Source organism: Calonectris borealis, chromosome 10 (assembly GCF_964195595.1).
Source record: "Calonectris borealis chromosome 10, bCalBor7.hap1.2, whole genome shotgun sequence".
Lineage (NCBI taxonomy): Eukaryota > Metazoa > Chordata > Aves > Procellariiformes > Procellariidae > Calonectris > Calonectris borealis.
The window spans coordinates 14,845,622-14,870,891 of record NC_134321.1 but is presented as its reverse complement, the minus strand read 5'-3'; the positions used below and the strand labels follow the sequence as shown (position 1 = coordinate 14,870,891).

The window sequence follows — 25,270 nt, the reverse complement described above, 5'->3', positions numbered from 1 at the left end:
AGAATGACTGATTTTTCTTCTATTAATACCTCTACTAAGCTGCACGGGTTTTTTGTTTTGTTTTGTGTTTTTGTTTGATTGTTTGTTTGTTTGTTTTGAAAACGGAAAGCTCAACTTATGACACTTATCAATAGTGCAGACTCCTGGAGACTGGAATTCACAGTATCAAATACCAAATTTCTCTGGTCAATAAATTAACTTTGACTTCAACAAATAATCAAGTAAAACATTCTTAATAACCACAGCCTTTGACAGATTTAAAATTTGTTAGTACACTGTGTGTCACTATAGACATTGCTATCATGTCTCCGAGACCAGAAATATGTTTCTTATTTGCTTTTTTCCCCTGCAAGTTTTATTGGCATTTATCAGATTTACAATTTAGCCAGGATATTGTTAGGTCCCTTTAAGAGACAAAGACACATATAAGCTTATTACCTCCATATACAGATATTTGACTGCTAACAAAAAAGATGAGTGTTATAGATAATAGTTAATATTTATCAACTTCCTGTATATGAGAGGGTGATATTTCTGTACGTATACTCACAGCCCTTTTAGCTGTCATGCAAAATGAAAATATCTTTAAAAGCTATTTATAACAAAATATTCCTTACCACTCCCCTGTTGTTCTTCAGTTCACCATGACAACATACAACACGTGAATTATCAATCAATGAATCCCTTTGGCCTTCTTCAAGATAAATAAGTCTCTCTTTGTAATACTGGCATTCAGATTCACCAGTCTTTATGTTGATTTCAGCCACTATGCCCTGAATGATATTTATCTACAGAAAAACAATGAAAACACATGAACTTTAATTAGACAGTCCAATATTCAGAGCTGTCTCCTAATAATTTGAACTGTAGCTACAAGAAAATACATTTTAATTTACAGTATATTTTTAATGAATTTTTTTCAGACCAGTCTATAAAAGTATTAATATTAGCAACAGAATTAAGCAGACTACAGTGTACAAAGACACTTTAGTTTGGCTTTATCATTGTTTCTAACCATGGCTTAAAAATCTGATCTTTCTCTCGTTATATTAAACCTAAATAGGCAGAATTAAGATAAACAGATGTAAGAAATATAATCAGAGGTATATTTTTATCAGCTGAAGTGTGCCAATAAGTGACACGGGACAAATAACCTGCCTTAAAAAATATTTACTTAAAATAGGTTATAATTCTCTGAAAACTGCTGCATCGTATCAGAGAACAAGAAACAGAAGAACTATCAAGATCCTTATCCTGCAAAACATGCAACTAGCCAAAACCACTAAATTCTCAACTTTTGTTCACTATGGAAGTTACTCTCTGGAAATAAGGTAAATTAATTTTATTTTACAATTCCACTACAATTAAAATTAATACTTTTTACTTTAAAAAAACATTAAAAGGAAAGCTGTGCCTTTTCTATAAAAATGCGCTCCCTATCTTGAACTTCTTTATACTATGCAGCCTTTAAGGACCTTGAGATCAATTTATCCAAAAATTAAAATATGGCTCCTTAATTGGGCATATGTGGATGTGAAGTTCTGTTGATTTTAATCAACTCTAATAGTGATCATAGGTTGCTCAGACCGATCAAATTCCTCTGTCAAATAACTGGATGTGGAACACGGGAATGGGTTGAGACGTACATGCCCAAACAGATAATTCAAGAATCTACTAATCCCAGGAGATTTATCAGGGATCAGCTTGGCCCAATGTGCTTATAGCAGATTGCCAGACAGGAAGACAAATGTACTTCATAAGCCTAAAACAGTGTTAAGAGCCAAGCTCATAGAGTAATTTCTATTTCCTAATTTAACTTGGCAAATATATGATTTATGAAATACATCACTTCAAAGATAAACAGTGTTCTGCTGAAGGAGAATACCACAAAGCTCTGTAAGGCTATTGAAATATCAAGAAAAAAATCCAGATTATATTTTATTAAACAATTACCAAATACAAGTACTGGAACAAAGCATTTAAAATACTTTTTTAAAAGATATTACCAGACTTATGTAGAAAAGCAAACCTTAGAACTAAGCAGAAGAATTCTTTGAGATATTTATGATTTTTTGTTTGAGTTTGAAAGAATATGCACAAGGGGAAAAATGTACCTTATGGATTACATCTAAATGTGAGTATCCTTTGAATTTAAACCACAGTTGTCCAATTTTACAACAGAGAAATTGAGCTGGGCAAGGGATTTGGGGAAGAAATAGCAGAACAGTAGTGGTCAGGTACATGTGTTTTGAAACATGCACTTTCCAAAGAAAGCAAGGCTGTCATTTTTCAGCAAAGAAATACTAAAATGTACAAAATATTAAAGCCTAGGCAAATAAATAATTTTTCCTCAAAATATTAATGAAATTTACTTATACTTAAATACTATTCAAAAGCAGTAGGATACTGATGATATTTATTTATTCATTTAGAAGTGTGTTTCAAATAAATCCGCCACAGTAAACTAATTTACTCCCAGATACACATTTGCATGTGTACATGTATTATTGGATTTTTTTTTATATATACACACACACACACACACAGGGGAAATCACAGAAACTTTAGAAACCTTTCAGAATACCTGAATCAGGTCCCTTTCTATTAATAAGGAAGTCTTAAAGCTTTGGATTTATCCCTCTGATTTTACTTCAGAAAGTGTAACACTATTCCGAATAAAAAACAGAATGAAGGCACATTTCAGCAACATTCCCACAGATGATAATTAATCTAGATTCAGAGGTTATGTAAGGTCTCAAGCCAGGGGATAAAACGTATCTAAATGATCTAAAACCTGAAAAAAAATGTCCACATTACCCAACTTAGATTAGAATGGAAAACGACATTGAAAGGTAAATACAAAATGGACAAGGATCAGTCAAGAGCTGTGGAAAACACCTCCCATCCCCCCCTTTTTTTTATTATCACTTTGCTACTGAAATAGGGGAGTGGGGCCAGATATTTCATGTATTAGTTTCGGCATTTCCATATTTTATGTATCGTCCCTTAATTCATTAATAAGCTAAAAATGCTAGAAAAGTGCTAAAAAAACCGCAAACCCAACAGTAACTCACAGCTTCTTCAAGGTGCTGCTGATCTGGATGATCATTTGGTGTGTGTCTCAAAATCTCTCTGAGTAGTAATGGGTATTTAACCAAACGGCTTCTTGGGATGTCAAGGAAATTCCAAAGGTCCAGTTTGCGACTAAAAGGAGACTCTAAGCAGCGCTGTAGGAAATCTTGCACTCTATGATCTTGTTTCTTGTGATCCAATAAAGCCTTGGCTGCTACTTGATTGCTGCAGTAGCTATCATAGGAGTTTAGGCATGGAAGCTGAAGAAAGGAATAAATTATTCTGCAGCTGAAAACAAAGCACAGTTTGCTATATAGAAAGTTTCAAGTCATTCAGGATGTCAGAACTCCTGCTGAGAATCTTTTTTCTGGAGATTTATCCGCAATTTATTGATGATAATGTTTCCAACAAAGGTAAGGTTTACAAGGGTCTTCTGACCACTCTGTCCATCATTTAAATCATTTAGAAGCTCTAGCTCATCGCTCAGTTCCTAGAGATCTCCAGTATTATTCCAAAGCATTAAAAATATCCATGACTTAAGACTGAGCACTACTTAGTGCAGACAATAGTTGAACACAGAAGTCTGATTTTAATTGTGAACGGAAACAAAAGCCTAGGAATAAGTACTCCCAGACCTGGCCTTTTTTAGATAAGCAAACTTCTACAGTCAAACTTCTATATTGCCCTCAAGAACCTTGACCAAACTAAGATGACAGAACTGTGCCTTAAATCTGAAAAAAACTAGCTTGTTTGTTGATTAGAACAATATATCCATTTACAAAAACTGCTATATTAACACACAATTATACGCAAAATCTTCAACAAAGGAAATTAGACTCGGACATATCTGGACCAAGAGAAGTTCACTGGTGTTGAAACACACCAGAAAATAAATATATTTAAAATTACTTTATGCAAAAAAACCCAGGTAATTTTTGACACTTACAAGCTTATCATTAACTATTTGCATTACATACTAGTAGTGACCATGTTTCTCACGTTTACAATAGGCCACTGTTTCACACAGAGCTGCTAAATATGTTATTACCTAATCCCTTAAAATTTTCAAGCTCTTTTTTTCCTGCTGAATTTCATTAGTTACGTATACTTACAAGTAACCTTTTCACATAACTAAATCCTTTTAAAAATAGCTCTTTTTTAATATAATGAGCAATTTTATCAACAAAACTAACAAAAGTTATTTTCAGCGTTCATGTTGTTGGATGCTAGTGAAAGTGAACTTACCAACTCTTTTTTGTGGGGCAGCAATAGTATCTCTCATGTATCCCCGTCTGCCTTATTTTAACAAACTTTTAGAAAATTATTATCTTTGACAGCACTAACAACTACCTGTTATCTTGATTGGAACAGACTGACATTCAAAAATAGCTGCAGGGTGCCATTACACAATGTGACTATTCAAGCTTAATTTCCCTAGGAAACCAGAATACAAATGGAGACAGATTCTTAAATGATCTACATCAGACAAACTCTAGTCTGACTCCTGATTTTTATTTGAAGCATAGTAAATACTGCTCGTCTCCTGAATAGCAAGAGCTTTAAAAATTACATCCTAGTCTAAATCTTTTCATGGAAAATCCCTGAAAAGAGAAAACATTCCATTATGCGTCTAAATAGTTGCCTTACCTTTTAAAAATACTTTGAGAATATATTTCTTGACATGTTATGCTAGATATGGAAAGGTCTGATAAATGTAAAAACTATGTTGCAGCTCCAAACTAAAGTCCCAAAATTGATTAAAAACTCTGCCTTACCCAACCCACAAGGATATGGCCAACATGTTCTGTTGATCCATCAGGTTTCCTGACTTCTTGAAGTCGCCTAAGAAGATCTGATCACAATTAAAAAAAAGAGAAACTTCACTTAATGAACCAGATGATTATAAATCTATGTGCAATAGTAACGCAGAAAAAGACTATTTGAGTTTTACCTTCATGTAGAGGAATTAGAGAGTCCAACGTTCCAAAAATTTGGTTCAACTCTTGCTCTGTCATTATGGAAAGTTTAAGCATTGGGTCATGATAAGCCTGAAAAGAAAAAAGGGGAGCTCTATAATTAAAATATCATTGGTAGTTGAAAAATTAGTGATAGCGTTTGAAGCTCCCTGTAAGTAAAAACAGACCAATTGCTGAGCATATTTTCAAGTTTCATAAGCATATCTTAAGCTATCCATTTCATATGTTAAAAAAATTAAAGCAGCACATTTAAGTGTTTCAGAAAGAATGGGAAAATAGAAATATGTTTTGGTTTTTTTTCCCCTCTTACTGTCTTAGCAATTATAAAAAGCAAGAGTTATTTTAAAAGTGATATGAACCAATGAATACTGTTTGTTGTGTTTTGTCTTTTTAAAAACAGACCTTTTTTGCTAACTTCAGATCTTCTATCAAGTCTTCTTCTCCCTGGGAAAGTTCAAAGATAGCCTGTAAAAAGAGACACAAACATTATAGAATATCTTTATTTAATCTGTACTCAACTTGTTGAGTAGATGTTATATTCTGAACAGTTGTCTTAACACCGTGTAGCAGAACTGCTCTGCTAAATCTAAAAGCAGAAATACAATAAGGCTTCATTCCATAGCTACAAAATCATGCGCAGTATTTTTAAAAACACAGCTGTATCAGATTGCTCATAAAATGCTTATCTGAAATACCCACAGAATTAATTTTTTTTCCAATGGATGTGTTTCCAGATGGGGGAGCTATCTTCAGCATGGTATTTTGACTCTGCTGTATTTTAACTGTTTATACAGCTATTTGCATAGGAGTTTGTTACGTTCCATTTTTACACATGCAGTAGTAAAAATTCTAGGTGGTCTAGTAAGTAAAAGATGTATCTTTCAAAGCGAAAAAAGAGTATGACAGTGGTTTTAATGTGTTGTGCATGACAAATTCTAAATAATTCATAAAATTATGAATTTTTAAAACATTTCTTTAGAACATTTCTTTGGTAGTGAGCACTTTTATTTTGGTACCAACCATTTTTTTTTTGTTATGACGGCAGAGCTCTACTTAACTGTCTGCTGATATTTAGTTACTTCTCTTGAAGCAGATTTGAGATTTTAAAGCTGGCAGATTAAAAATAACCACCACCCTAATACACTGGCTTATCAAAATTCCATTGTATCTACTTATTGCATGATTTCATTCTAAACTGGGGTACAGTAAAAGTTAACAACATTTTGGTCAGTTAGAGTTACTAACTTTACAGTCGAGGCCTTCAACCTGCATAAATCATGGAAGAACATCTTCAGCTAGTGCAGATTCTCTTAGCTTGATAACAGGCATACATGGAAGGCTTGCCATAGTGCAAGTTAACTGACGGCACACCCCTGGAAGTGGCTCAGATAGTCTGTTGAGGCATGCAGTATAAGAACCAAGATAAAGCAGAACCCTCATGCAAAACTTCCTGGAATACAGCTCATTTATTTGGGCTCTATGAAGGGGCCTGGCTTCTGTCCCGAGATGGTAATGACTGTTACGTTATGCAAACAGTTTCTACAGTTTATTTTTCAATATGCTGCCTTTGAAGTTCTCAATTTTAAAAGTTATTCCTATGAATCCTTGTACAATGTTAAAATCTGCACAAGAAATGCTTGATGTTACTGATGTTTGATTTATGACTCAGCCCCTGAAGTATTCTCAGAGATATTGTTATAAACGTTGTTGATACTGCTAGAAATATCTGTAGAAAAAAAATAATTCTTGATTCCATGGAAATTCTGGCATTGGCTGTGATATGAATTATTTAGAATTTGTCATGCACAACACATTAAAACCACTGTCATACTCTTTTTTCGCTTTGAAAGATACATCTTTTGATCAATATTTTGTCTTTCTAGCACTGAAAACTTCCTCAAAGACAGTCTTTTCCAGCAGGGGAAATTATTGTGCATTTCTGTCCCTATGTATCATTTGATGAATACCTGTTCCTGAGATGCATGCTCCTCTATCATTACTAGAATAACAAAATGAAACATCAAAATATCAGCCATCACTACAGAAACCGTCATACAGAACATGTACACACACGCAGCCAATCACAGTAAAATATATCAATAACTTCACATTTATTAAGGAAATATGATGACCTGATTTTAAAAAGAATATATTCACCTAACGCAGCTTGAATTATAAAGACAAGGGATGGAATTCTGCTTCTGGTGGAGGTGGTGACGTTCTATTTAATTTCAGGAAAGCTTCCAAGTGCTATCCTAATGCCTACTAGCATTCCTCAACTCCATGCTTTAAAGATGACTTTTGAACATGAAATTTATGGTAAAAAAAAAAAAATTATACCTCTTGACGCTTGATTTCTTTAGATGTAAGCATGTGATTGACACAAACATCAAAGGTCTCACTCCATAGTTTGCTGTCTCTCCGCTTTGTGTTAGCAGGGGGCATATTTCGAGACCATGATCGTGGACTGAACAGGTCTGGACGACTGTCACTACGAAAACTGATAGAACGCTAGAAATATATAGAAGAACAGTTTTTATTATTAGAACAGTTTCACATTACACATTTTTTTCTTAAGGAATTTATATAGTTCGATACAACAAACAAACATCATCCAATTAATAGCAATGTTTAGTACTGGGAATATAAGAGAAATGATTTTAATACATCTTTATGCAAGGCCAGCACTTCCATTCCTGCAGTGAACTATGCCCATGTCCTGTTCTCAACATGTTTAAAACTACACAATGCATTCATATACCATGCCACAAGAATGAATACAGAGGTAATGGCAGAATGGTCCAAGACATTAAACTAACATAACTGATCAAATACAAAGTTCCAACTCAGTAAACACACAGGAATTATTCGTGCATTACGTGTATCTGCCTCATTAGATCCTTAATACTTAAAAATTTAGAATTAATGCAAATTTTAGAGACAAAACTAGTATGAATAATTTTTGGTTCATTTTGAAAGAAAGATTCAGTTGTTACACGGAAACTCTGGAAAGGTAGGACAGCAAAATCTGGTAGATAAACTCATCGTGTGTCTCAACTGAAAGTCAACAGAATTGTTGGGTTTTGTTTATTTTTGGGGGGTGGGATTTTTCAAAGATGTCCATACTGAGAAACAATAGGTCCTACCTTGAGGATATCAGATGAAAAGGTGCATTACATCAAATACGTATTAACCGTTTAAGAAAAAAATGTTTTCTCAGTTGGGCAGAGAGAGAGTTCATAAAGTGAGTCTGCCCTTCAAAACTTTTCCTCTCACCTTAATAAGTGTCTTGCTACCGGATGGTAATACTTTTTTTTTTTTTGTAAACTGTCAGAATCATGAGAGATTTGATTGGTATAATCATTCCAGATATGCCCATAAGCAGGATTAAATAATTAGCGCTATAATGCTCTAACTGACCAAACTCGTTTTGATACATGGAGAAACCCTTTCAACAGGTAACATCCTGCCTCTTCAGATGTATAATGAGATCAAGAAACTAATTCACATAGAAAGGTGTGAAATGGATATCTGACTGAAAAGACAAGAACAATCACATTATCTTTAAGGAAAAGGTATGTCAATATTCAGATTTTATTGTTTATGACAAGCAACAAGCCAGATTCTTTTCACACCACTTGCTCCTACTTATTTCTTTGCATTTGAAGAAATATGTTAAACAATCAGTGCTAGCAGATAGCAAATTGTGAAATACCAGTATTGTGTTCTACTGTTGTAGAATCTTTATTAACATTTCTGGAGCCTCTAAACTCTGATGATGTGTACCAGCATCTCTGTATCTATTATGTGGTCTTAAGTTTCAATAAAAACAAGTCCAATTTTAAGTGAGACTTGAGAGTTCTATTTGCCTGTAGACTCTTACAAGTTCAGGCTACAGACGGATACTTTATGCTCTCACTGTCCTATTTTGAAAAGATTCCTCTCTTGCTTCCTTAAAAATAGAGGCTTCTTTTTGAAGTCCTACCTCTGAAATGCCTCAAGTATTTCACATTGTTGAAATACTCTACATTTTTGTTGTTATTTAAAACCTGCCTTACATAACACAATCATCTTTCAATTGCCTTGGGTAAGAATATTTAAAGCAAAATAAATTCCCTTCATTTCCAGGTTGAAAGCAGCATATACAAAGTACAATATTTGAAATTCTCCTCTGAAGATAAGAGCCATGAAATGCAAACAGTGCCTATAAATACAGTATGTTTTTAAAATATCAGAAGACATATTATATAAACTGTGCCTTTTAACAGAAGCCATTTTGAGCCCTACTTGGAATTGACAAAACCCCTAAAAATAAAACACACACAGACACACACATACCAACCTTCTAAAACTTTGCAAGTCAGGTGCTAGTCTTCTTCCAAGAGTTAAGAAGATAAAGAAACACACATGAAATTACTTGCTTAATTCACACTTGTTATAGTGATGAATCATGGACCCCGTTATTTTCACATGCAAATGGAACGATTAGGGGAAAGAGGCACATGTGTTGCAACCACAAATCACCAACCATGAGAATGCAGCCAAACAGAACAGTTGTCATTCCATGACCCAAGGTGGAATACCCCTTTCCATGCATTCCCATATGTATCCTCCAGTATATACGCCTTTGTTTGTGGTGGTGTTTTCTTAAAGGAATGTTTTATGTTGAACGAAGAAAGTACTGATAATGAACAGCACCAGACAGACTGATTTTTAAAGTAAATGCCTTGATCGTGAAACCTTTTAACAGAAAGTCAGATATCATGTTATAAAATGGCATGCACCTGTAACAGCAAACTGAAATTACATAGTGTTTTGAGAAAAGTGAGTTTTCACATCCACTGATAGTAATGTTTCTTTATGCTGCATGAGAATGCTTGATACTATTCTCTACAGTGCTATAATGTCCTCCATTGGGCAGAAGGGGCACAAAAAGGCTAAGAGACTCAAAAGAAAACCAAACTCCCCAAAATCCTGCTTGCTTGCTTAGCATCTTTGCTACCTGGACACAGTAAGTATATATTTAATTGATTTCTCTCATACATGAGCCTTTTAATTAACCATACAAAGTGTACTTTGCTTAATATTAATAAGGAACATTGGATTGATGGTATTTATTAGTGAAAAGGGAAAGAAATGTTTTGAGGTTATTTAACAATGAAGACAAATTTCACTTCAAGAGCAAGTAGTTTCTTTGTCTGGCATGTTTCCTTCTTTTATACACTAACACAGCAAAGGCAAAAACACTGACTTATCCTGGTACACTGAAATCTAGTTAGGCTGGGAATCACACACTTCAGTTTGGAATCCAAGCTTATTTTAACATATCATCTTCTCCTTTGCATACACATTGCAGAAATTGGCTTGTAAAGCAATGAAGAGACAAACTAACACATCACTAGGGAAATACTATTTAATGCTAAAATTAATACTTTGTCACTTGAGAGTCAAGCATACTTGAATCATCAATGCTGTAACAGACAAGAATAGAAATGAGATGTAAACCTGATATATAAGTCTAATTAAAGAAATCCCCAAATAAACAATAAATTATTTCAATAAAACTCTCTCATAGTTTAAGCTAAGTGTACCACATCAGTTTAACCATCTCGGTTCTACTACTTTATCCATTTTTTTTTTTTTTGCAAATAAACAGACCCATTTCAGTTTAGTGGAATAGAGCTGAAGCTCTACCAGAAATTTTTAAAAACAAATTTAAAGGTACTCTGATGGTATCTTTGGTTGGTACTTGCCATAACGGAAAAAAAATAAATCAGTCATGTGATAGAATCCCATGAAAGAATTGTAGGAATGTCAAAACAGCATTTCTATGTCTCCAGTCTTTTAAAAATATTTTCCTAGTTCCTGGCTTCCTTAAAAAAAACATGTCCAGCATACTGGTTAAAAATTATGTCCATCTGGGATTATTAAAATTTTCATATAATTCCAAAAACTAAAGGAGCTGGAGAAGAATCCAGCCACAACCCCTGATTTTGTTTACTGTATTTATCTGACTGCCATAGTTTTCACTGGCTGTTACAGGACTGTTACTATGAAGGGTCAATGTGTTACTGATGTTAATTCATGCAATTAACAAACCTTAATTTCAGCTGCAGTAAAGCAAACAGCTTCATGTACTGGGAAAAGGGCACTACAGATCAAAGTCCTAGCACTCAGAACTGATGTTAAAAAGAGTTTTCTTCTTAAGGATTTTTAGAAATTTCCATTGTCCTAAGATAGATAAAAATAATTTGGACTCCCTGCTTAAATTCAAGACACACTGATGAAAGTTGAAGTTGCAGAGGAAGCTAGCCAGACTTTAATTTGTCTTCAGCATCAGCTGGAGTTCTTTTTCTGATCCTATTTTCAGCTTTTAAGCCGAACAGCACAGCTGTGAATAAGACCAAGCTGAAACAAGCAGATCATCATAATCATTAGTCTAGCTTGATGCAGACTGAACATACAGCTATGAAATAAAGTGGTTTTCCAGGTGGATAAACAAATAAGAATACCTGCTTAGCATTTGGTGTCCTGCAGATATACAGACACACTCTGTCAGAGATGAAGCTAACAGCATTGTATTAGTCAGTCTGCAGTGCTCTATGTGACAGAAACAGAGTGACTACAAGTAGTCAAAAAAAAACAGAAAGAAAACTGGAAAGACTTTATGTGTTTTGTTACTTGGAATCCTTGTGGAGAAGTATTGACAATAATGTAGAAAATTGTAATAAAGTTAAGAAGACACAAAAAACCAAATACCTCTATAATCAGTAAAATATGCAAAACATGAAAAGTTGCTAAGAACGTATCTTAAAAGACACTACACAGATCTCAGACACAGACGTGTTTCTCTTCAACCTGTATGCAGAAAGTCCATTAATATAAAGTGGAAGTTACATGTACAGAGGTAAAGAAAATTATGCACAATAAACTTTTTTTTCCCCCCTCTTACATGTATCTTCCATTCAGAAAGAATATATAAGAAGGTTTGTTTGACATGCCGTAAAGGAAACTCAGAATTTTCTAATTCCTTTTATTGATGCTGTTGGAGTGGTCTTTTTGGATGGATGTTCTGTTGGCTTTGTTTTGTTTTCTTCCAGGGGAAGAAGTTGTTTGTTTTGGATGTTGTGGTGATGATAGTTTTCTTCATTTTACAGATACAGAACATCTAGCAGCAATGCAAGAAGAAACATGGGTTTTGGCTGAAATAACTTAACAATAAAGATACATAAAAGTTCATGCAGAAAGAAAAATCAACACTTTTTTCTTTTTACAGGTATTACACCATGGAAAAAAATCCTGCTCTATACTGTTCCACAAGGCGCAGTGACAGTTATGTCAATAAATAATAAAGAAAAAAAGCTACACATGCTTCCCAGAATGTTTCCAAATAATTCCAAATGGGGCACCCGAGCGCAAGAAGGTCAGTCTTTTTTTTCCCTGTTCTATTGTTGCTGACAAAATCAGATAATCAAAATCAGTCAATTTACAGCCAGCCATGAAGGCAGTTTTGAGAGACAGTACTAGCATTCATCACTTGGAAATGAATTCAAACCTAGAATTTGGAGAACATATAGGTTGATTTCTCATCGCAGCTCCTTCAAGGACATAGTTCTTAGAGGAGATGGTATGAATAACATCACTGTTTAATCTGCTTAGAGGCAGACAGTTAATTAAAATATATTCTTATAATCAGTATGAACAGAGCAAGACAGAAATGCTTGCAACAGTAGGACTTGCAACAAAGCCACTGTTTTCTCTCCTATTTTTGTCAAAATTTGCCCTGAAACACATTTACGTAGCTCTCATGTCCGGAAGTTGTTACTACATGCATGAAAGGATAGTTTGTTTCGGATAGTCTAAATCAAACTTTATTAAATACAATATCGTACTGGACAACCCAGTCACAAAGCCATTCGCTACAGAACGATCGCGCAGGTACTTAAATGAGGACAACAGCTGTCTAAGGCTGTGAAGGGGGAAGCACTGTGCTCAGAAGCAGTTTAGCCAAAAATTAATTCACTTTCCACACTCCTCACAACTGGAACTAATGTAGTCCTTTCAGAGTCGGGCCAGTTTTTTCCTGGAGGCAGACTATGGAGGAGATTTATACACCCCAGGGAATACAGGCATCTCTGCTCTAGTCACGCTATAATACACCTTCTGGATCAAACCCAAACTGAGGGGAGTTCAGCCATTTTGCCTCTCCTCCAACCCACACACGCGGCTTTTGCATGCAGATGTCTGCACTTTCAAAATCATAGGAACCAAACACAGGAAAACCAATGTTATAGAAACCCTGTAATATCTGTTTTCTAGAAAGCTACCACCAGAGAAGAATGGGGTTCTTTCCCATGACTTTTTATTTACTTTTCATAGGACTCCTAGCTCTAAGGTTTTATTTCTTTCCTCCTTGAGATTAAGATAACTTCAGCAACTCCAATCAAGCTACATTTTTAATACATTCAAGATATTTTTATATTTCCTCTCATCAAAGAAATTAGGCTTGCTCAATAATTTTCTTTAGATCTCATGCATGCCTTCTAACATAAACTGTTTTAAAGAGGAAACAGTCTGGCTTTCTAGGCCAGACCCACAGCAGTATTGCAGCTCCCAACTGTTCGCCACTCATGATAACCATTAGGAGTTCAGCACCCAAATGTTTTGCAGTTTCTAGGTCCGAAGGCACAAGTACTTTATAAATTTAAAATTCCATTAGTCTCTAAGTATGTTAAGCATTAAGCACCTGATCTATAATATAGAAATTGCAACAACAAAATTATTTAATTTCTAAACTGCATTTAAAATTTACTTGCCTTTTATTAATTTTCATCATCAGCTTCGGAAAATGACTTTTTTCCAATTGTTCACTAACTCTTTTGTTTAGGCGAGGTCAAAGTTCACTACACAGAAGGAAGTTTAGCAGTCCTACATGACTAACTATAACAAAAATAACATTTTCAAAGAAACCAACCCAAATTAATAGGAAGTGTCATGGAAAATTCTGCTCATCAAATTTAAAAAGCAATCGTAATCCTTTAGTATAACAACTTTTATATGCTACAGGTACAATAGTTTTCTTACTGGTAATTAAAAAACATCAATTATCTGAACAGAGAAGTGTTTTTCTGAAGTGAGAGTTCTGAGTTTTTAAGTGGAGTGACTCTGTAGTCGTAAGTTGCCTAAACCTGTTTGGCACATTACAATGTTGTGCGCGCGCATATGTGCAGCTCACATTCCCATGCTACCCTAGAAGAAATTGTGAGTATCTATGCATTCCCCTTTTAGCAATGCAGATTAATGCAGCAACGTATTTACTGTGATTACCTGAAGTGTCTGGCTGAACCGCTTCAATGGGGTGGCTCGTACAGGGGGGATGAGACTCGCTAGTGATGTAACTCTGGAAAGCGGCTTGACCCGTTTGTTACTGGGCTCCTGTGGTAGGGGTAGGAGGACAAGGGCAAGGAAAAAAGAATGGAGGGAGTGTGAGCATAATCAGATAAACATTGCTACCAGTTTTGCTGATTTTCCTAAGAAAGCATTTGTAAAAAGCAAGTTTGTAAACCTGGTATATAATTAGGGTAGCAAATAAACAATGGCAGTTTTAAACGCTGACAATGACAGATTACTCTTGGCTGGCACATACAGATCCTGGAAACAACTGAAAACTGTAATGATGGAGAAGTTGGCACGGCTGGGAGCAGGGGAAGGGAGAAAGGTAAAGAAAGACAAAATCATTTTATTATATTAACTCATTCTTAAAAGAGAAATTTTCAGCAGTGCTCTGCAGCTAATGCATGTTATGATAATCTTGTCATTGAAAGGAATACTTTCAAATAAAAACAATTCTGTTTATTTCTTTGCCTCTGGCACTGCCAGCATGTGACCCTGTTCAGTTAAATCTGGTTTATTCCAGAAAATATAATTTAAACAGGAATCTCTAACTGTAATTGTCCTTTGAGTGCATGTTCCTATGGAAATACTTATATATACAGGCAAACACATTAATAAAATGTTTACATATATTTAATTTTTGCATAAAATAGAAAGGAAAATTAAACAAAAATCTACCATAAAGCATTCAATGAAATGTTTTTCTTTTCATACATACTTTTAACAGCGCTTATAGTAATACATAACCACTTGAATATAAAATGCCAATTGTCCTGCAGATTTAAAAATAAAGTTAACAGAAATCATAACACAAGAAAAAAGTGATTATAAATACATAAAAATAGAACAGTTACCCTTGGCTTCCTAACCTCCATCTGACATTTAATGGATCTTGAACAGCACATGCAAAAGGCAACTTTTGACAGAAAAAGAGCCAAACCTTCCAAGTGAAGTTAAAAACCCCATCCAACATCATATTTCAAGGACATCCTAAAGCAGTTCATCTTTCTTTTTCAGCCATGCTTATAAAGTTCGTGTAGGCTTGCTATGCCTCCAATTTCCTAGACATAGCTTTAAGAAAATGAAGCATGCCTATTATCCCTTCATTCAGAAATCCAAATCCTTCTGGAAATAATGCAGATTTGTCATCCTTCCTGATACCAAAAAATAATAAATCTCAGCAGCGATGATCATCATCTGTATTACTGGCAAGAAAAATTCTCTTCCATTAGTACAGCAACAGAGGAAAGGTGAGAAGCAGCTACATATTTAATTTACTTCTCAGCAGGCAGACCTGGAAATCCATAAATGCCGGCTGAGATGAGGGACAGAGCGTTTAACCCTCTAGCAAAAATAATGTATTCCATCACACATGAAACCTGGCATTAAAGAGTTTTAGCAGCCTAAATCAAGTTACATCCTTATCTTCACCGTTGCACTGGTATTCATATTACTTCCTTTTCAGCAACTATGTCTTTGACACAGGTTTTTGAAGGAGTGTTTTTTTTTACGTCATTGCAGCACCACTAGCATACTTATCTACAGCATCACCATCCCCACCCCCTTTCCCCCTCCCCCAAAAGAGAAGAAAAATCTTTGAGATTCCACTGTAATTCTTCTCTAACTGGTGGCTCAGCCATCAGCTGTTTCTTTTTTACAATTATTCAGAATGCCAGTCCTGGTGCACAAATAATATCCCATGGCAGAGCCTGGTTGTTATGAATTGTGCTGCACTGCAGTGAAAGGACATGAAGTCCCAGACAGAGTCAGGCAGTGCTCTGACAGCAGCACAGCTTTTGCTAGCAGCTCTACCTCAGCAGCAAAGGCTGCTTAGGCATAAATACCACACCACAAAAGCAAAATCTGGAAATCAAGACTGTATGGACTTTCCAGAAGACAGGGAGAGAGGGATTAGGATTAATAGAAAATATTTCTCCTTCATTACTCCTATATTCTTTCTATTATCTTACAACTTTACTGCTATGTATATGTTCTTCGGTCAAAAGACATAACTCATGCAAAAAAGCACAAATTTGATCCATACAACATCATAGCCATATCTTGCTTGAAAGTTAAATGCTCCCCATAGTCTTACAGACCTTTTCCACACACATTGTGATCTATTCACAATTTTGCACAGTCTTTCAGCCTTAACTTATAACATAACTAAGTCCAGAAGCCCTGGGATAATTTTCTGAGGAGTCTACTGACAGCAAATGAAATCACAAAACAAGTAAATCTGTATTTCACTGCATCTCTGCAGCATTTCATTTGAGTGCGTTGCAAAAAACTTGAATGAAACTTCCTGAGTAGTGTTTAAAACTAAGGAACAGCAAGTCAGTCTATCCTTATTTAAATACTTCCAAACTGCAAACTCCAGTGTGTGTTACTGCAGCTGAAGTTTATTAATTATTACTCAAAGCCTGCAGGCTAAGCACTCAGACCAGGACCTAATTTGCTCTGCTGTGTGGGGCACATAAACCTCAGGCAGCTGTGAAAATTGATGCACAGCATCAAATAACCTTGAAGAAAATCAGCCTGAGTAAAAAGAATGGAAATCACATTCTTTCTCTTGGAGAGTGAGAGGAAGTGAAAAAAAGAAATATGATTTCCCCTTCTTCATGTCACACAGCCCAAAGGCTCTCTGAAACCTGCGCTGTGTCCTAGCCAAGGATGCCTACAGTTCCAGGGGGAACACAGTAGAGTTTCAGCCACCATCAAAAAACATTAAGCTCTTCTAGAGCTTCTTCTTGTAAGCCACCAGAGGTCAGCACTTCTCCCAGTAGTCAAAGGAAAGTTAGATAATGGGTTATGCAGGTATGCCTGCAAAGGTCCTACTCCTTTTGTCTCAAAGTCCCATTTTGTCTTCCTCATGTAGTGTATCATATTCTGATCTCACACTGAAAAATCCGATCAGAATTCAACACAGCTAAAATATGTAGTTCAAATTAGGAATTTGATCTTATTAAAAGAGATGAGCATTATTACAGAATTCTCTCCAATAGAATTATTTAAGATAATGAATCAATAATTTCAGAAGTCTAAGACTTTACACCTTTACCAATTAGGAAAAAGTAAATCTTGTTAATCAGAAGTTCTTAATTAAAATTAAGGTGAAAGCTTTCTGAATACTTCTACTGTGATTTTCACCCCGCATTAGAAACAGTCTGTTAGGTTAAGATAGCCAGCTGGAAGTGAAAACTCATCAAACCTTAGTGTTCCAGATGTCATCTCCCTCAGAGAAGTCTAACAAGAGCAATCAGCACTGAGTCACCTCCTCCATTGTGGAATAATAAAGTTTGTACAGGTAAGGCTTTGACTGTGCAATGAAAATATAGCATTACCAGAGCAATTCTAAAACTGGAAGATAGTAATACTGAAACTTAGACATTCGAGCACAGTATTTCTGTTGCATGGTCTACATCTATTCTGCCTCTACCTCCCCTTTCATCAATACTCTCCTTCTCAAGCTGTGTTGCCTCTCCAAACCAGCACCACAGAGAAGCTGAACAAATTACTCAGGCCAATGATCTGGACAGGAGAAAATTCCACGGACAAGTGCATAAAAAAGTAAGTTTTAAGCAGATGGTTGTTTTTCTCACCAAGGACTCTGTTCTTCACAATCAACAGATCAAATGGAGAGTGTGTGAGCTGTTCTGCTTTACCCAGAGATATGACCAGAATCTGCACTCACACGTTAGTCCAGTAAGATCAGGGAGCTGCATTCCAGATGCTGCTTCCCAAGCCTCTACGATTTTTTTTGTTTTTTTTTTTGTTTTTTTTTTGTTTTTTTTTTTTTTTAAAAAAGAATAAACTGCTTGCGGTTAGGAATTCCTAGTACATGTGTTCATTATTTTACTAATTTGTCTCTGAAAAATCTCTGGTTTTCCAGTTAACCAGGGGTCCTGCAATCATAAAAATCTTTTGGGGTATGAATCTAAGCACAGTGGGAACGCAGAACTGTGCGACTCCAGCGCCTGTCCATCATGAAGAGGCTCCGGTAAGGATGTATTGTCCAGGTAGAATGAACATCAGATGCCAGGTCTGTACCTCTGAGTGTGCCCAGAAGACTCAGAGCTACCCAAAATCATCCCTCCTCCTTCCCTCCTGCTCCCCATCCCAATTCAGGGAACTTAGAAGCAGACGGGATTGAGAGATGGGATTTAGTGGCTGGATCCACTTGTAACAACCATCACCTGTCAAGCCTAGGAACTAGGCCAAGTCATGACACAAAAAATTCAGGAGTTACAATGTTTTGCCTGACCTTTTAAAGTTGTTATTGTTGGTATTAAAAAATAATTTCAGAGTTTGGAAATAAAATGTTAGACTGCATTTTCAGAGTCACAAAGGCTTGCTGAAACAATACGGGAAGTAAGTTAGAAAACAAAAGATCCAGACTACAGTTTGGCAGAGTTTCCAAAATGTGGAGCTGGTATATGTGAACAAGTAATGTTAATCTGACAGGGCTTTAAATTTGATATAAGGCTAAATAAAGCTGAGGGAAACATGAGTGCAGGAACTTCAAAGGCTGAACAGTCAAGTGAAGTCAAATTAATACCTGACTAGGCTAGAACAAAGAGCAGATGGCTTTTGGAGGGAGCTGTGTATTTGAACTCAAGATGACTTTGGTAATATTTGAATTCAGAGAGCAAAAAATTAAAGCTGGAAATGCCATGTATATATGCAGCCTCAAAAAAATTCTTGAAACTGTGAACAAACTGATAAAACAAGCAAATCTGTGTCCAAAATCTGGATGGTTCTGGAAACCATACAGTGGACATTTCAAACAGCTACTATGTCCTTCTGAGAGAGTATATTTTCATCATCTCATTTTTCTGGGGAATTCGTAGGAAGAAAGATGAGAGTAATCACAATGGCATAATCACTGATCACCACTGATTTAAGACAGGAAACTGTCAGATAAGAAGTTTCAAAGACACCATGCCTCACCATTCTAATTTGGCATGAAGGCCACAGTGCTCTAGATAGCTTCTTCATTGTAATTTATTCTGTAGATCCTATATATATGTACAATTGTATTTCTAGTATCTTCTACATATTAAACTCTAACCTAATGGTTTAGACTGCTGAGTAAGAAAGGAAAGCTCTAGCTTTTAATGTATAACTCTCCAAAAACTAGTCTTCCGCTGTTGCACAGCTGGGAAACGCGTACAGCAAGCAGCTTCAGCTATAGTGCTACCAGGAAGCCATACTCCCCTGAGTAACTTCTGCCAACTCCCTCTTCAGTAAAATTTAAGTCTTTTTACCTTGCATAACTGAATGAGGTGTTGCTTTTTAAAACTGTGATATGGCCATTTGAAAACGACATTATCTTGGCAAAAAGATCATTTTGGTATTGTTATTTTTGGCTCTAATACGCTCAGATTACCATTTAAAAGCCTGAATCTTAGCATACAGCACCCGCTCCTGGGGCAAGCTAAGCATTCAACAGCCAGGGAAGCATGTTAAAGCAGAAGATCCTTTGAAGAATTAGGCACTTACATTAGTTGCAATGTACTGACAGCTAAGCTGATGTTATTTTTATTTCTTCATTAATGAAACCGGCACCTAATAATTGGATATATTGTATCCAACAACACACTACAGAGACATGAAAAGCTTCTAGGAGGCTATTTAGGGGAAGAAGCTAACAGTTCCCGTACTCTTCATCCACAAAATAAAACAAATCTTTAACTAGTATATGTAAAGAATGGAATTTTCCAAAAGTTTAAAGCAGAGTGTCAGAGTGAGTTAAATCCATTTAATAATATCAATTAGTTTTCTATACATTGTCATTCAACAAGGCCACCCACAGCTTAATTATCACACTTTGATGGATAAATTACTCTAGCAAAAGATTGGTTTTAATTTTCTAACAAACAAAAGCAAAGGAAACAAAAAGAACTAGGCCAGGTTCCCTTTATATCGCCCGCAGAACAGAAGAACCAATGACCTGGATAACACATACTGAAGAGCACAGAGTAGTAGTCAAGGTGCCATACCAAGGGTCTTCATTTGCTTCAGTACCTCACTTCAAAATTCTTTCAGTCTATGCTCCTGACCGGCTTAGCCACTGATTTCCTCCCAGTGAACAGTAAAAGCAAACGTATGTTCACTGCTGGTATGATTGTTTTTCCACCTGACCCTCCCATCTCTTATCAGCAACTTCAACAACAGTCTCCATGTCGGAGAACTGGTGCTGAATTTGACAAACAAGGGAAAATATTTCCCTGAGGGGTCATTACACTTGTGTCTTCAGCCCATGTGCAGCACTACTGTGACCACATTGTGTTGATTTTTCTGACTGTACTTAAAAACAAACTCAACAAAAGGAACTTACAGAGATTTTTTTAGGCAACCCAGAAAATAAGTGCTATGTGAAAACTGGTACAGGAAATTAGCATTTTAGAATATTAGAATTTACCCCGTTTACCTTCAAAGGCAGACTAACCTCTCAATCCACATATAAAACCGCTGAAATTGGCAAGGCTTGTTAAAAACATCTTGACTTACTGCAGTTCAACAAGTTCTGAGATAATTATTTACTGTAGTAATTCTGGATTTGAGGTTGCTAACTTTCTTGACATTTTATAAGAAATATGCTGGGTTTTTTTTTCCCCCCTTCTGATATATTTTCTATTTGAGAACCAAGACAAACAGATATCCAAAGCATTCATTCTGTGCTATGGAAGCATTCATTAGTGCAAAATGTTTTAACTTAAATTAGTGTTAACAGTGTAATAAATGGAAGACACTATAAATTGAAACAGTAGAGTAACCTTTGTTTCAAACAGAATTCACAAGCAGTGCCAGCAAACTAAAACAGAACCACTCTGTTTCAGACTTCATGTAACTGGCTAAATTTCCATACTCCTATACTTTAAAGGTTATTAGTTTTTAGTCAACTTTATAAGGGTAAGTCAACATTTGTCATGGCAGGAAGCCCAACATTATTATTTTTATTAGTCTGCTACTAGTTAAATTGGCCTAAGATTAAACAGTTCTAATAAATGCCCCCAAAACTTGGAGTTTATTTAAAAAAAAAAAAACACATTCAAGCTCTGTTCCACAGGATGTTATCAGTATTTAACCTTCAGCAGCATAAAAAAACCAAAACAAACAAAAAAGGTTAAAATAGAAGAAACAACTTATGTTACAACAGAATCTCTTAATACAGCAAACACTTAACCTAAAAATAAATTAAGCCAGGCATCTCTGGCTTTTTGCACCTTCAGAGAGAAGCAAATCTAAAACTAGAACAACATTCTCAATTGTTACTGGCGCTAATAAAGACTATATTTTTTTAATACTTGAGACAGCAGAGAATTTGCCTTTGCTTCGTAGTGTCTTAGAAATATTCCGATTGGGAAATTCTAGAACATTCACTCTTCTAGAGCTGAGGCTGATGGTCAAGAAAAACAAAGTAGGTGACTCTAAAGCAGTTCTAAGTATAGTTCAGTGTTGCACAAAGGTAACTGTAATCATCCACACAAATCCATCCTAAAACCTGGGAGAGGCATCCCACTAGTAAAACTGCCAGTATTGTAAGAATAATTTATTAAGCAATTTAAGTAAATTGATACATAAAGGCAACTTGGTCAGCCAATAAATTGTGTGTATCAATGATACAATTTTCCTTCAAATCTACAAGGTTCCATCCACCACCTGCGCTCTCTGACGGGAGCAGGAGGAGGTTTGTTATTTCTCCTCTCCAGTCTCCGCAAAACCAGCAAGCAAATAAAAAAAAATCCAGAGACATTTTGTTTTAATCACAGTGTTATAAAGAAGAGGACCTGAAACAATAGTCGGGGTACAACAAAAAGCCATACAGAGAAGTGTGAAGTATTTTCAAAGAAAATCAGCTGAAGTTTGCAACACGCTATCGCATCATGTGTTCATCAAAGATTGGCCCCTTGCCGCAAATAGGCTGCCCTCATTAGTCACCACCCTTAAGACCTCAGATTTCATTTGCCGTATGCAAGACAGAACCACTGAAGTGTCAGTGGCATACGGACAAGCTGCATCCAGCTATCTTGACTGATCGTTTGTCTGCAATATCCAGAAATCAATATGTCTACCAGCAGTTAGGAAATGAAGGCCAATTAACAGAAAAACCTCACACTGAGGTGAATTAACACAAGTAACAGAAACTCTGAAAAACCCAGACAACTAATGCAGAGTTGATTAAAATCTGCATTTCCTCTCATTAGAAGCTGCTTGTACAGACTACCTAAGAAAGACCTTTTCCATTCTGGAACAAACTGGATATGAAGCTGGACTGCCAATTAACAAGCAGACATCATACGGTGAGTTACTGAATGGAAAAATAAAGGCAAGCTGTTTGTTTCAAATTGCCGTTAAGCAGAACAGATCAGCAATTCCAAGTGTGGGGGTTTGACATGTTTCCACATTTAGCTCACTGCAGTTACACTGCACGTGAACTTACCTGAAATATATCAAAACTGCAGCTTGCTAATATTTCATTAAAAATAAGATACCTACATTTATGAAGATGAAAGAAAATTCATGACTTGCAGTTTATCTCAATCTTTTGGCCCCTCTCCCTCTGGCTCCATGCCTGGTTCTCATGTCAATGACGTGCCACGGCCCAGAGGCCTGTGGGTTACCCTTCAGGTTAGTTTTCCTGCACGCCCCACACCGAATAAAACACAGTCCTGAGCACAAGGCAGCCTAGACCTCCTGCACATCAAAATAGTGAGGATATCGGGAGACACCAAAAGACAGACTGCAAACAGCCCCGATTCCTAGGTCTAAGATTTCTGCAGCATAAGAGATGTAAGCACACGTACAACATACTGGAGACACAAAGGAACTCTATGCCACCGTTGTAGTTTTTAGAGCCGAAACCCCGGCGCTGTATTAGATCCTGTACAGCAGAACAGAACATCCTTACTCCGAGGAACTAATGTCGTCCCATGACTTCAGACCTTTAAACCTCATTCTGTGATTGTGCGAGCTCTTTCTTATCTGCTGCCCATCCACTGGCTCTGCTTCACTTTGTTTCCTTTAGAGCGGGTGATAAGGGAGCTGCTTTAACCAGTGAAACATAGCAAATGGTGTGTGTGTATATATATCATTGGGAAAGATGTGGGGCTTTTTATACCTTAAAGCAAGCAAATTTCGAGTTTTACTGTCTCAATTTTTGTATTATGAAAAAGCTGGAAAGAGCCCAACACCTCTGTACTGTTTACACCTAGAATTGTACTACATTATTTTATGTGGAGTATGCAATGATGCATGTAAAAGCTTTATAGTATTTCCTGTATTAACTCATTCCTCAGACATTGAAATGTTTTGTTGCCCTTAAACTGCATTTAGAAGAATTATGATAACTGTACTTTGCCTAGAGGTACACTAGCCTTTTCTCAGAATCCAGATTTTTACTGTTCACATACATTTTGGACATTTTATTTGTCATTGTTTTGCGACAGCGCTACTTCTATGGAGTTTATGCCAAGGAAGCCAGTGTGGCTTAAAGAAAGAACTGTAAGTAGAAAACCTCCATTCTCTTTTGTGCCACTGACTTGTTCCTCAGAAACATTCCTGGTTTTCCACTCTGCCCACTCTGCAGGCTCCAAGTGAAGTCCAAGAATAAGGAAGAACTAATCTATTGCCCGTAAGCTTAAGCCTGTTACCCAGAGACCCAGCTGGAAATCTGGGGAAATTTTAACAATTTAATACATGCTCAAGTTTTTGGCTGAATTTAATCCCATGTAAGTACTATTGTACTTGATCTTCCAGACTGTATTTTGTATTTGTTCGAAACAAACACTAAAAAAATTATTGTTTAATAAGGTCAGAGGAAATATTTTACAATCACGAGTTCTGATTTAAAACCAAAACACAACATCTATATAGCAGAAAATCTGTTCTATTCCACACATATCAACGTTTATGCACAAGTTAGGCTATTAAATAAATCAAGCAACTTCACATGTTAATAATTAAAATGAAACTCAGGTTTTCAAAGCCACAAATTCATAACCCCCACACAACAAGCTAGCTTTCTGGTGTAGTAACACAAAATTGTGGTAGAAGGCGCCCAATACCTTTATTTAAACTTGTAGATACTAAAGGGTGGAAGAACAGCTTAACATTAGAGCTTCAGAAGAAACATGGACACACACTCCCCGCCCTGCCAATATGGACAGACTTCAAAGAAACAGGCTACATACACCTATCCTTATAATACCTTTCCCAAAGAGTAGTTTTTATGTCTGCTTCCTTAACCAAATTTTTGGAGTGGCAGGTAGTCTTTTCATACCCTCCTGAGACAAACAGGACAATGTTTAAAAGTTTGTTTTTCAGAATGCTGGAAGTCCATCCTACTCTCAGAAAATGGCCAGAAAGCATAGGTTGCATTTTCTTATTCACATAAAACACAAATTGAAAGATCATAAATCCAAAAAACTGTTTGCACATTGTAATTTTGATTGATCACATCTGTTATTAGATAGTTCCTCATGCTCTAAGCTTTCATTGAGACTTTGTCTTTGAAATTTGACTATAATTAAGCTGCCCTTCCTAACTGTAAAAGAGCAACACTCCAACTCTTCAGATTTGACAATTCTATTCATTCACAAAAAAATCCTTCATGCAGTAAAGGCTAAAAGCATATTTCTTTAATATTATAGTTAGTAAAATGAGTACCTTTAAGAGAAGCATTTAGTACTTAACATACTTAAGTATGTGTTTTACATAGATGCATACGTACACACACACACTCAGGGTATCAGTTTTCAAAAACACACAGTTGAAAAAAATTCCACTTCCGTTAACTGCAATAATTAAATCCCTTTATGTAAAAG

General features: G+C 36.0%; 1 protein-coding gene across 4 annotated transcripts in view; it reads right to left on the bottom strand.

Annotated features, from left to right (window-relative positions):
* ARHGEF3 (Rho guanine nucleotide exchange factor 3) overlaps window positions 1-25,270 on the bottom strand; it is a 140,438-nt gene that overhangs the window by 5,435 nt on the left and 109,733 nt on the right. For all 4 annotated transcript variants that reach the window (XM_075159067.1, XM_075159069.1, XM_075159068.1 and 1 more), the window contains 7 exons: window positions 14,376-14,483; window positions 7,389-7,559; window positions 5,451-5,513; window positions 5,024-5,120; window positions 4,848-4,924; window positions 3,075-3,332; window positions 618-788 (listed from right to left, as the gene is read on the bottom strand). In XM_075159067.1, coding sequence (XP_075015168.1) covers window positions 618-788; window positions 3,075-3,332; window positions 4,848-4,924; window positions 5,024-5,120; window positions 5,451-5,513; window positions 7,389-7,559; window positions 14,376-14,483 — 945 coding nt within the window. The remainder of the gene's footprint in view (window positions 1-617; window positions 789-3,074; window positions 3,333-4,847; window positions 4,925-5,023; window positions 5,121-5,450; window positions 5,514-7,388; window positions 7,560-14,375; window positions 14,484-25,270) is intronic.